The following is a 13,271-nucleotide window of genomic DNA, read 5'->3' on the forward strand; positions in this document are numbered from 1 at the left end:
GTAATGTGAAAGCCAATGAGACTACTCACAGAGTAAGTGCTATCCAGCATAAGTACAAGGATCAAAATCTGTCAACCCCCATCCTCCCACTTCTCTTTACCTCTTTCCTCAGGCACCCTTCTGGCTCTGATTAAATACAATCATGAATGGAAGCGCATTCCTTATCAAATTCTTTTCTTTTCAGTCAGATTCTCAGTCTCAACGGTTGGCTTATTATTCCAGTTGAAAGCGTGAAGCCCAAGGGAGGACCTATGCAATATGTATCGTGCGCTCAAACTTGTAGGCTGCCAATACGGCTCTCTGCAAACAAACCAAGCACCCATACACGCCCCAAAGAGAAAGCTTTTCAAACTCGAAATTTAAGTGTAGTCCATTGTCCGGTTCGGAGCAACTTTACAAAGATGGGTTCAGTTAAACAAACAAAAAAAATCATCAATTAAGTTAAATTCAGTTACATGGATGCAACTCCTGCGCGGACACACTTAACTCTCTTTGCAACAGATCGAAGTAAGCTACGCCAATATCAACCAGTGTGAACAGCTTTACGTGCACCCACACACAGGTTGGCACAGGTGCAACTCAACTGATTTTAATACAAGTGGTACCACTTGCATGTTGGCAAGGTCCAAGTGCAATCTCCCAGCAGGCAGTTCCTCTCTCCTTCACCTGGACCGACTCCTGGGGCTCAATCTTGCAATATTCCACGAGCAATATTCCCACAGAACCCGACAGGCATACTGCCGACGGAGTGCTTGCAGGGTCAGGAGCCAGGCATCCAGGGTGGGATTCAGTCTCGTCGAGACATGGCCACCTGCTCATCTGATCAACTTGTTAAAAAGCAGTGACAAAAAAATAACTCGCGAGCAGAACGCAGATGACCAGCCCACTGGTCCCCCAGCTGCTCTGTGAGGACAAAGCAAACCCACCCAAGACACATTTCAGGCAGTTTCAGCCAAGGGAACGCCATAAAGAAAGGTGACAAAGGAAGAGAGGGGAGCTGCCATGTACCAGTGTTTCTTACCTTCATTGGTTTTCCTCTTGCTAATACAGAGCATATATATGCTACAGTCCCGCTCTCCCATCCCACCCACGCCCACAGAGCCTCCTGCAATCCCAGTCTGCCCTGCACCTTTCAGGTGTACCAAACGCACAGTGAGCCCTCAACCACATTCCTTAGGCTAATGCGGAATCCTGGCTCCTGCCCCACGGGGTCCTGCTCAGAAGGCTAGACCTGCCCCCAGCTGGGTTATTCCCAGACTTGGCTGATTGGTCCCTGACTGCTCACTATCTAAAATTTCCCTGGATTTACCCTATTCTAGCTGCTGTCTGAGCAGCTGCCTACCTCTGTCCCAGCGCACCTCACCTGCCTTCTACCTCACAATGACCCATGAGAAATGGTCCAGTGAATAGAGCACAAGCCTGGGTTGTTGGAGGCCTGGGTTCAATTCCTGCAGCACCACACACATCCTAGGTAATCCTGGTCAAGTCACTTAGTCTCTCTGGGCCTCCATTCCCCAGCTGTCAAGTGGGAGTGTTGTGCTCCCTTACCTCACAGGGGGGTTGTGAAGATATTGAAGACTGGTTCTCAGATACCACAGTGGTGGGGGCTAGGTAAGCACGATAAATAGACAGTACTACGTGTCCATCTCTCTCCCCGTCGCCTCTCATGAGGAGAAGGAGGGCAGCTCTGGGCCCTTCTCCCTCCCAGAGAGATTCACAGGCATCACACGACGAGCACTGGACACTCTGAAAAGTGCTGCGAAGGAAACCTGGAGGAACAGCCCTGACGCAGAAACTAGAGGAGGGGCAGCAAAACAGACTGGTAACAACCTGTATCGAGTGGATCAGAAATGGGCTGGGCCACAACTTGGATGGGAGCCCTCCAAGGAATAGCTACATGGAAGGACACACGGGAAGTGGGGCTATTCCCTCGTATTGATGCCAGCACTGCTGGCCACGTAGAAGTTAGGTCCTGACCAGCTGTGGTCATTAAAGAGCTCTGGTAAATTTGGGGAACTGAAGGGATGTTAGCATGTGTGTCCCAATGGAATTACATCCTGTTACCCCAACACCCACTGCAGTTTTGACAGGGGTATAAAACGGCCTCGCTTCCCAAATAGTTGTATAAGTATTACTGTTAAACAGCTGCCATGTTCCACTCCAGAGGGGGCTGCATTTCACTGCTGCATATAGGGATTCTTTCACTTTATAGCCTTCATCTATTCCACAGGTGTCTTTGTGAGGCTTCAAGCCCTTTGCTGATTGATTAGAGACCCTCCTGGTATTACTCCTCCATCCCTTCTCTCCCACTATCCACTCCTCTCCCCAACCTGAAGTCTCCATCTAGGATATCCCCGGATCCCTGGCGCTGCCGTATTGGCTGCTGCGAGCACGGTCTGAGAAATGGCAGCAGATGGGGCCTCCAGGCCCGTTCCTGACAGATGGCTGCTTTCCCCGTAACACAGGATGGGGGAAACCAGAGATGATAGAAGGCCCTCGCTGGCAGTTTCAACAGAGATACAAAGGAGAAGGGAGATGCCTGGGTGAAGGGAAAGGGCTTCATTACTGGACAGCGCAGACCAGACAAGAGGGCAGCTGAGCTCTGGGACTTGGTCTCTTGGGGTTCTCGTCAGTCACATGCTAACAGCAGGTTTGCCCAGAGAGACGCATGCGGAGGGGAAGCCCCCCCACCTCCTACTCACCATTGACCGTGAGGTGCACCCAGCTGCCGTTGTGGAAGGTGTCGTACTGCTGATCCAGCATAAGCACTTTGCACTCGTACCAGCCCTGGTCCTCGGAGCGAATCTGCTCGATGCGCAGGGACGCCTTATCATGAAGGCTGGCGCGGCCTGGAAGAGACACAAGGTCAGAGGGACTCAGCTCTCAGCAGGGAAAGGGGGCCTTGAATCCTCAATGCAGCATCAGCCTCACCCCTCAACCCACCACTTGACGCCCAGCCTCTCAAATGGCACTTACAGAGGCTGAGGAGAGTCCACCCTGCTCCCAGCCGAGGCTGGCTCTCTGCCACTGGACATTGAGGCTGGGCTTTTTCAAAAGGTGCCACCGATTTCTCTCTTTTTGGGGGCCCAACACTACACAATGCACCACAGGCCCAGTTTTCCAGGCACCGCAAGGACTGCTGACTTTGAAGACAGCTGCGGACGCTCACCTCCCACAGGGGTCTCAGGCTGGGCACCCAAGAACTGAGGCCCCCGGAATTAGAAGCTGCTTTAGAAAGTTCTCACTTGCCCATCCAGTCAGCCAGGATATTCCTGCTGACAATCAGCCCCATGCTAAAGAAGGTGGAGGCGATGCACACTGCAAATCTGAGATCTATGCCACAGGGACATAGGAAGGGCCAAGAGACCATGAGAAAGCAGGAGGTCAGGGCCCCGTGGATTCGGAGCTCATCTGGGACACAGGGCTTCATCTCATGTCTCAGAAAGGAAGACGACCTGCTGCAACGAGGAAGCGTGCCTAGGATTAAGAGCACCCGCTTTGCTGCCAGCGGAGGGGCCCTGCACGGACACACGTCAGATTGGCTCCAGCACCGTGTTGAAGCCAATATGCGTCCTGTAGCCCTTTCACCGGCCACTGCTGCCACAGAATTGCTCCCTCTGAAAGGCAGCCCAGCCCTCCCGCAGGAGGACGCTCCAACATGCCCCCATTCTGGGCTAGCACACATCACTGCATCCAGGGGACAGGCCACGAGACAGGCACCCTTCACCTCTAGGTCAGTCTGTTCCATGTGCGCAGTGACTCAGAGCTACCCCATGCAGCTGTGGGGCAGCCGGCATGCCAGGGGAGCCTCACAACCCAGCTTCCAGTGCTTAAGTGCTCCCACCACAGAAACCACCAGCCCCACTGGCTCTAACCCACCCCCCTGCTGACCAAGGACGGGCTAGAGCACAGAGAGCCAACTCCGCTCGAGGTGGTGGCTCCAAAGCAGCCTTGAGGCATGAGCCGAGGAGGCCCGACGTTGAGAAGTGACTCGCAGCAGAGCCAAGGGCAAACCAGGGGCGACCTGCGGCTGATGCGCAGGGTTGGTGGGGAGGTGGAATAGGGCAGGCCAGGGCACAATCGCAGGCCAGAGCGAGAGGACGAAAACCCCAGCCCCTCATGACAGAATCATTTTCTTCCTGGCCAGAGAAGCACACAGCAAGCCACCAGCTCGTTTCCCTGCTGGACGCCCTCCAGGGACTGCCAGCTCCTCAGCCACACTGCCTGCTGGGAATCAGGGCTCCTGGCCAACTCCCACCTGAGAGCGACGGCACTAGCTGGAAGCGGAGGCAGGGCTGGAGTATTTGAGACTCTCCCTTGCTCCTAGGGTGCGCACACACACACGCACCCCTTATCCCTCCTCCCCTTCCTGGAGAGCACAGCAGGGAACTGATGTGCCTACCTGCAGGAGGAAGCCACCCCCTTCCCTCCCCCGGCTCCCGGTCAATACCTCCTTGGCAGTAACCCCTCTATTGTCTGCCAAGTCCCACGCATAAGCCAACCATACAGCTGTAGGGTGCCTCCCTGCCTCCTGGCCAAGGGACTGCTCTCCCGGGTCCTGTTACTCTCCCCATCTCACTGGGAGATCATTCAGGGGCAGCTGTGCATCTCCATGGTTTCAGTTCAGGGTCCACCCAGGCCTGGGATCAAAGCCCACATGGTAATAGGCTCCCTGCCTCCTCCCACTCCCCATCCAACGCTTCAGGACATGGATTGCGCGGCATCAATTCTCCGCCCCAGTGATCCCTCCTCCCCTACCACCGCCGTGCAGCTCCGTGCACCACATGCAAGAAACAGACACTGCACCTCCAGCTCCCTGCTGCTTCAAGGGGCCAACTGGCAGCGGCCAGAGGGGATTGGTAGGGCATTTAAGGAGATGCAATAGCTTCTCACCCCAGGGCTTTGCACACCTGCCACAGTCACCAGAGGCCAGGGACGACCCCTTCTGCACCTCGTCCCCTCCCCCCACCAGGATGGCCAGCTGCTGCTACATCTCCAACACATTTCCCATCCTGATCTGCCTTGTGAGATCCCCACCCTCCTTAGGTCCCAGAAGCCATAGGAGGCTACAGGGGACTATGAGATGGTGAAGGGATGCAGCACAAGCCCCTAGGAAGCCAGTGATGGGCAAACAGGGCTGCGCAGGGCAGAGGTCCCCATGGGAAGCAGGCCTATGGAACCACCCACAGGGACAGCTCACTGCCCGCTCTCCCTTTCCCCTTCCCCTCAGGCAAGTCTGGGCGGGGATGGGGGGGGAGAGATAGCTCAGTGGTTTCAGCATGGGCCTGCTAAACCCAGGGTTGTGAGTTCAGTCCTCGAGGGGGCCATTTAGGGATCTGGGGCAAAAAAAAAAATTGGGGATTGGTCCTGCTTGGAGCAGGGGATTGGATTAGATGATCTCCTGAGGTCCCTTCCAACCCTGATATTCTATGAAGTCACTCCACAGGGTCAGGCCAGTCTCCTTGCTTAAATTTGTTAGTCTCTAAGATGCCACAAGTACTCCTTTTCTTTTTGCAAATACAGACTAACACGGCTGCTACTCTGAAACCTCGCTTACTCAGTTCTCCCCCACCCACCCGCTTTACAGAGGTGCTGAGCTCCCCCAGCCCCCAGATACCCCAGCAGCAGGGGCCTGGTGTCTGAGAGCCTCGGGCTCTCTCAACAGCTTGGACGCTGGCCTTACACCTTGGGGACCTCTGGATCCAGTACCTCCTGACTCAGTCCCACCCCACTCACCCAATTCATTCTCATTCCCTCCCCCCCACCCCCCGAGGGGTGTTCCCTGGAACCAAACCACCAGTGGGACAGGGCAAGACGCAGTGGAAGGGCCAGTTCCCCTTGCTGCAGAGAGGAAATGGGTGGCAGCAGCTTCCTCCCGTGAGGACACCAAGCAAGGCTCCTGTCCCCAAAAGCAGCAGCCCAGGCTCTCCGCTGTTCCCAGGGAGCAGCAGCGCCTGCCCTTAGTTTTGCTGCCTTGGCTCCTTCCATCCCACACAGCCCAGCTGGCTTCCCGATGCTGCTGCTTAATTAAAACCAGCCGCGTGGAAAGAATGGAATGAAAGGGAGAGGGGGAGAGTGTCTTTCCTGGAAGGGGGCAGACAGGAGACGGTCCTGTGCCGAGCCGCCAGCTCTCACTGCGCTCCTCATACACAGTCAGCACTCTGGGGAACAGAGCAGAGGAATGCCGCCCTCCCCGGATGGCGAGGGGGTGGAGGATGTGCTTCAGGGCCGGAAGACACAGCGTGCATCTGCCTCAGCCTACAGCAGGTTGGTCGCTCTGGGTGAAGATGCTGAAGCACCAAGCCCAGCAGAAGCCCCATCCCTTCTCAGCACAGGAGCCCATGGCTCAGAGACTCACCTGCATACTCTGGGTCCACATGGGGAGGGTAAAACCCAAACTTGATGAAGATGGGAATGGGGACTCCGAATTTGAACCACTCCACCACATAGGGAGGGGGCTGCCCGGTCAGCGGATGGATCACGTCGCATCCCAGGATCACGCTCTCGCCAGCACGAGCGGTCACAAACTCGGGTTCCTCCCTTGAGCCGTAAGCAGCTGGGAGAAAACAAAACAAAAAACGAGCTGGGCAAAGTCAGTGGCTTTTATTGCAAGCAGCCCCTCTCCTCATTCCTGCAGGTACACATGCCGACTCTTTCACAGGGCACACTAGAGCTTGGGTACCAGTAGTTGGGCCTGGTTAGGAAACGGAGACACTCCCTCTAGCAGCTGAGCTCCCTGGGGTGTTGAGCAAAGGAGCATGCCCCGACTGTGCAGCAAGTCGCCCACAGCGCCATGCTAATGAAGGGCGCACTGCCAGGCTCTGAAGGGCAGCAAGCCGGCAGCACAGTGCCCCCTGATGTTAGCCGCAGGCTAGGAGCAGACCAGGGCAGCAGGGCCACGTGGAGGAAAGCCAGCAGACTAAGAAGGATATCCCACTCCACAGGCCTCTGTTGCGGCTCGCCATGGCGCCGGGGATGGATCGCACTAGCCTCCCCGTCAGCAGTTTGAGAACGGGAAACACTGTACAAACCTAGAGAGTCACAGCATCCAAAGGGCAACATGTTCCCAGTCAGCTCCTCCACCCTGCTGGGAAACAGCAGCTACCGCAACCGACACACAACTCAGGTCCCCTCAGCACGTGGAGACTCCCTCCAAGGTGACGTTCCTCTCACGCTCCCACATGCGGGTGCCCCTGCCTCCCCGTTCTGGAGGAGGAGGAGGAGGGGGGGGAGGTGCGGGCAGGAAATGCACAGCTCTTCGATCTGCTCTGCATTGCTGAATAATCTCTTCAGGGACGCCTCTCCTCCCTTCGGCAGGGGAGACATCCATTCGCCCCGCCAGCCAGTTACCGCAAGGCGCTACAAAGCCCTGGAACGGGCCTTTCGAAAGGGGAAAGAGCCGACGCCACCCAGGCTCAGCCCAGCAGGCGGTGACAGCGTCATTAAAACAGCTGCTCAATTAACTGGATGCCTGACACATCCAGCCCCAGACCCTGGGCCAGCCCTGCCCTGCCCTTCACCCCGAGCCTCTGGCCACCCAACCTGCCACAGGCATCTCCCCACAACAGGACACCTATCCCATAGCGCCTCATCCCCCTCCCATGTCCATACCCCACTAAACTGCACCAGCTGTATCACCCCCTCCCAAAGACCAGAGCTAGCCCCCACCGTCCAAACAGGCATCTTCCATCTCCCCCCAAGCATGCTGCCAGCCCCTTCTCCACACGCTACCGGGAGCCTGCAGCTAGCCCATTTCCCCTTGCGAACACAGGACTCTCCCCAGGCTTAGCAGGATTGGGTCAGGTCAGGTCACTGCAGGAGAGAAAGACCCACGTGCTGCAGAGAATGGTGCTGCAGCTGCAGCAGGTGGCGCTCTTTCCTTTGAGTCAGCTCTGACCCCAAAGCCTAGGGGGTGCTAGTTTGCTGACGACGCACCCTTTCAGATCAGTCCTACAACCAAAGGCCGGTTGTGCCACTGAGGTTCTGGCCAACTTCTACCAGGGGTAACTAACCCCTCTGCAATTTCAATGTTGAACAGCTATGTTCACCCCAGGGCAGGTTATATTTCAAGGCCAGGTAAAAGCAAGCCCTGGCACTCTTCATTCACAGAGCTCAAAGTGTGTTACAAAGGTCAGCATCCTTCGCCCCAATTTCCAGATGGGGAAACTGAGGCACAGAACGACACCGGGACTTCCTCACGGTCACCCAGCAGGCCAGTGGCAGAGCCCGAAACAGAAGACATCTCCGGAGTCCAAGTCCAGTGCTTTATCCACTAGGCCACACTGCCTCCCCTACATGGCTCCGCCAGGCTTTGCACAATCACAGGGGTAATGCAGTGGCTTGTGGTTCCCCTTGGAGTATATATGGCAAGCTATTAGTCGGTACAGGATTTGCGAGAAAAGTGCAGGGCTCACAGCAGCTTGCTGTGGCACACCTGCTCCTCCCCTTCTCCATCCTTTGAGCCAGCTTCAGAGAAGAGGCGAACCAGCTGTTCTCCTACAAGGGCTGGGAGGTGGGTGGGAGCCCACGCAGTCCCACCCTGCACAGGCCCATTCAAGGGGTCTCTCCACAGCAGGAGCTGTGCCGTAAGGCCTGTGGGTACCATACTCATGGCACACAGGGCCAGTCTCTGCTGCCAGGCAGGCCAGCTCAGCATGACAAAGGCAAGGAGAGAGAGTTAAAACCTTTGGCAACCCAGAAATCCCACAAGCTTCACCCCACCAGCCTCCGCACAATCTTACCAAGTCAGGGCCAGAGCAGCTGTTAGCAGCCCCCTGCCGCTCCTACACCATGCCCCACAGCACCCCCTGCCAGGAGCGGCTAGCTTTGCTGTTCCTCTGAGCGCCTTGCAGCGGCCAAAGCATCTGTTACAGGGAAATGCTGCGAGCTCCCCCAAAACTAGCGCTCCTATAAAAGATGTCGGCAAAGCAAGGCTGGGGCTTAAAAAGCCATCAGCCACATCACCACCCGCGTCCTGCCCCACTCCCTGCACAGACGCCTGCTGGAAGAGGCTGGGGCTGGAGTTGCTGTGCACTCCCCTGTAGCCCACGCCCTTCTCCCAGGGGCAGGGGAGCAGCGGTTTTTAAAAGCTCCTTTCAGTCAGCTCCTGCCTGGATCCTGCAGAAGCCAGAGCCTGGGGAATCAGGGAAGCGGCTCCGTGGGCCTGCGGCTTCGGGTATCGGAGCTTTTATAGCGTGAAAAGGCTCCTTTCCGCACGCAGCCGGGAAGCTGCTCAGGCTGCCGCCACCTCCACCAGCGAAGAATCTTCATTCTTCAGGGAGGCATGTTCCCAGATCCTTCGCTCTGCTCTTCAGGGCCAGCTTTGATTGGCCAATAGTGACATCACTGTTTTTCCACAACAGGAGAGTAAGATCCCTGGTTATTTTTGGCTCGGACACAAACGTAAGCCAGCAAACGGCCCCCACGGGCCCCTCGGGTCCCCTGGGCAGGCCGATAATCAAAGTCCCTTTGGGGACGCAGGAGCCAGGTGGCTCTGGCACCGCGGCAAGCCGCCGCTTGCTGGGATAGCGTAGGCAGCAGCCAAAGACTCGCTCCTCTGCATGCTGCGCCAGTGCAGGGAAAAAACATGCACCAGTCTGATAGCACAGGGCCACCAGCCATGAGTGGAGCACCCTGGCCCAGGCACGGGAATAGGCGAAGGCTATGGTGTCTGTAGCCGGAGGAGGAGTGTGCCCGGGGTGACGTATAACAGAGAGAAGCGTGGCAGAGGGGTGGTTGGGGTGCAGGTGTATTAGGAGGGACCTGGAGACAACAGAAGGGTTTATGCTGTGTGTGGTCGCGTGCGCAGAGGAGTAGACAGGGCACCTGGCATGTGGGCATGGAGGGGCCCTCTCCCTCGCCTGGGAGTGTAACTGATCACTCGGGTCATGCACGCATGCACACACCACCAGGAAGCAGGGGCACGTCTAAAAGCAGAGGGGAGCCACACAGCAAGGAGCTGCAGCCTTCTCCACCACCATCATCCCACCCCCGGCCTTCACACCACCTGTACAGGATTTGTTTGCACCTTGCTGGGCCTCGTTATCGCTGCATTTCTAATGAGGCCCAGGCTTTCGCACCTCATCAGCTGATGGGGTGACTTCAGCTGCCACCCCACCCCTGAAATCTGCAATGCTTGGAGGGACTGGCATCCATCCTCTCCCACTCCAGTGCCCTGGGGCCATTTCCTTGTGTGCTACTATCCTCTCCTCCCACAATGCAACCACCCCATGCTACGGGGAACCAAAGCCATGGCTTGCTAGCCACAGGCCAGCTCCAGATGCACCCCCATAGCTCTGGAGTGGCTCCTGCTTTCAGATGCCGCAGCAGGCTCCGCACAGCGTAGCGGAGATACGGCACAGCCGCTGCAGCAGCAAGAGGGAGGGGCTGGGGTCTGCACAGGGCATTTGAAGGCCAAACCGTTCCTCGGGCCTCAGCCGGCATCTGAGATCAAACTGCCCAGGAGCCTGGTCCGAGCCAGCAGGAGAAATCATGGGGGTTGCCCGGAGATCCCCCAACCACCTGCCTGGCTCCACAGTATGACCATCTCCGCCCCATCAAAATGTGACCGCAGCTACCAGATTCAAACCGATGCTGGTGAGGGTGCCTTGTGCGAGCCCGAGTCGGGACAAAAGGAAGGAGGGGCAGGCTCCCCTGCTAGTCACAGCAGCCCTCCTGGATGAGGGTCCAATCTTGCACTCCTGCTAATCTCCTTTAACTCCCGGGGGGCGGGGGGGGGAGGCAGGGAAGCGGGCGCATGACTGGCTGAGCGAGGGCTGCAGCATTTGGGTGACCTCACAGCCACCCCAGTCTGGGGACAGAGGGTGTTATAGCCCTTCTGCCCCACAGGAAGATCTGCAAGACCTCTTTACCATGCCCCCAAGTCTCAGGGTACCGAGGACTTGCATCCATCCAGCCCCCCACCCAACAGGGAGCGAGCAGGTTCCCACGTCCTCGCCAGCCCAGTGCTCCCCGGCTAGCAGCTTGTGCAGTGCAGAAGCTCGGAGCCCATCCAAGCCTTCGCCGGTATGCAGCAGCTGCAGTGTCTCCCTAACACACAGCTGGAGCCCTGCCAGTGCATGTAGGACTTAATGCACCTTGGCACAGTCCCCAGCTCTCTTATCTCCAGTCAGCACCGGGCCCTCCATTCACCTGAGCAGCATTCAGATTTCCACACGGCCAGCAAGAGCAGTGGAAGGGCAAGGGGAGGGGCTGGCTGGAGAAGAGGGAACGACACACCACCATATGCACTGGCAGCGCCAGTTGGTCCCGTACTGCCGCCTATGCCCTCCAACCCAGGAGCACTGGTGGGAGGAGTGTGCCAGGCCTCAGCCATACCATCCCAAAGGGTCTGGGCAGCGTGAGTGAAAGATCAACCGAAGAGGGCTTTGATATTTGCCTTACACGCCTCAGACATGGCCTCAGTGCAAGAGCCCCCGGCAGTCCGTGGGAGTGGATGGTGCTCAGCACCTCACAGGATCGGGCCAGGAGACCCAGAGGCTGCCTCACTGGAGGGAGAAAACACAACAAGTGCCCCAGAAACCCAGCAGTAGCGGCTCTTGGTACTGACGCAGCACCAGCTCCCTTCTCCCCCCATTCCAGCAGTTTCCTCCGCCAGCTCCAGCTTCTCGCCCTGAATTTTAATCTCCGTCTGGTCCAATAACGCTCGTTTTCTGCCCCCACACACGCTGCCAAGCAAACAGCCCCCTCAGCCAGGGACGCTGTGTGCTGGGAGCAGTGACGGTTCTCAGCACCTGCCTCCAGTAGCTCACGCCCGGGGAAGCGAAACCCGGCTCGCGGGGCTCCGCCGACAGCAGACCCCTGCTCCCAACCCAGCGTGGGGACGCTGGAGGGCTGCCCCCATGGCAAGAGGAAACAGAGTGATGGGGGGGAAGGCTGTGAGACTAGGGAGTGCCTTGAACCCCACCAGCACGAGGCAGGAGCTGGGCTGGCCCAGCCTGGCCTGGAAGGGACACCAGGAAAGGCATGGTGGTGGGGGAGGAAGAGCAATGCAGTTAGAGAGGCAGCCTTGCAGAGTAGCACAGGGCCCAGTTCTTCCTCAGCGAAGGCCAAGCAGACCCAATGACAGTGCCCATCCTAGGGAGCTTGGTCATTGGCATCACCAGGCCAGGGGACTGCCTGGCACTGGGTGTGGGCCAGGAGAGCCCTGCTGAGCCAATGCTCCCAGCTTGCCTGTAGAGCAAGCCCCTTGGTAGCCCAGCACAGCGTCGCCTGCTCCACTCCAGGTCTGAAGATTCTGCTCCCATTTTTCGGGATCGGGGCGCGTGTGCGCAGGTCCCATTCACAACGAGTCTCTCCCCGTGGCTGCTGAACCTGTTTCAGAGCCAGATTTCAACCAGCTCACACACCTATGGTGTCAGTGCACTCTGGCCAGCTGCAGGGGAAGGGACCAACACCAGCCAGCTGCAAACTGTACTTTACCCCACGCCAGCAGATGCGGTCCCCACCCTGCCCCACAGGGCTACAGCGCTCAAGGGGAGTGAAAGGAAGGCACCAGCTACAGAGCTCACATGGACTGCCACAGCGTTAGCTGATCCCAGGAATAGCCGCAAACTCAGTCGTAAGCTACAGCAGGACCCATGCTCCCATCCTCCCCATCCGAGGGTACGTACGCACAGCCAACAGTGCACAGGCTTCAGCATGAGGAACACAAGCCCAGCACAGACCCTGGGAAGGTGCTTGGCACACTAGCTCCCTCGGAGACCCACGCTGCACTGTCTTCACCACCACTGTTACCTGCTCTCGCTGGATTCAAGCTCGCTCAAACAGGCAAGCCCATGGGCAGCTTTTGCTCGGCTGACATGCCCTCAGGCCCCTTCCGATACGGCCCTCCGCCGGCTGAAGTCCTCGTCCTTCATGCAGCAGCAGCTCAAGCTTCATCCACACTGAGGCACGCTGCTCCACCCATCCAGACCCGGAGGGACTCTCTCAAAGGACAATCACGTTTGAATGTGGCTGTGAAGAACTGAGCTAGCCAACAAAGCTCACTTTGTGGTCAGTGCAGAGCATAGCACGTTGTGTCAGCTACTTACGCTCCAGCGAGAGCACAGCGCACAACCCCCTGCCACCGCCACCCACCTAACGCTGGGATCCTGGGTTCGGTGCTGACTCGAGGGAAGACCACCACATAAAGGATGACCTGTGCTACTTCCTGCCACAGTCGGTGGCCTCCCATCTGACTACCATCCAGGCCTGATGCTGCTTAGCTGAGATCTGATGAGAGCACAGCCCACGCTGCTCTGATGGCAAGG

At 57.7% G+C, this 13,271-nt stretch overlaps 1 protein-coding gene across 1 annotated transcript in view; it reads right to left on the bottom strand.

The window, feature by feature from the left end:
- Positions 1-13,271, bottom strand: part of IGSF9B (immunoglobulin superfamily member 9B) — a 94,604-nt gene that overhangs the window by 61,787 nt on the left and 19,546 nt on the right. Inside the window, 2 exon segments of the mRNA XM_037882488.2 lie at positions 2,703-2,849; positions 6,359-6,556. Coding sequence (XP_037738416.1) covers positions 2,703-2,849; positions 6,359-6,556 — 345 coding nt within the window.

This window comes from Chelonia mydas, chromosome 22 (genome assembly GCF_015237465.2).
Source record: "Chelonia mydas isolate rCheMyd1 chromosome 22, rCheMyd1.pri.v2, whole genome shotgun sequence".
Taxonomy (NCBI): Eukaryota; Metazoa; Chordata; order Testudines; family Cheloniidae; genus Chelonia; species Chelonia mydas.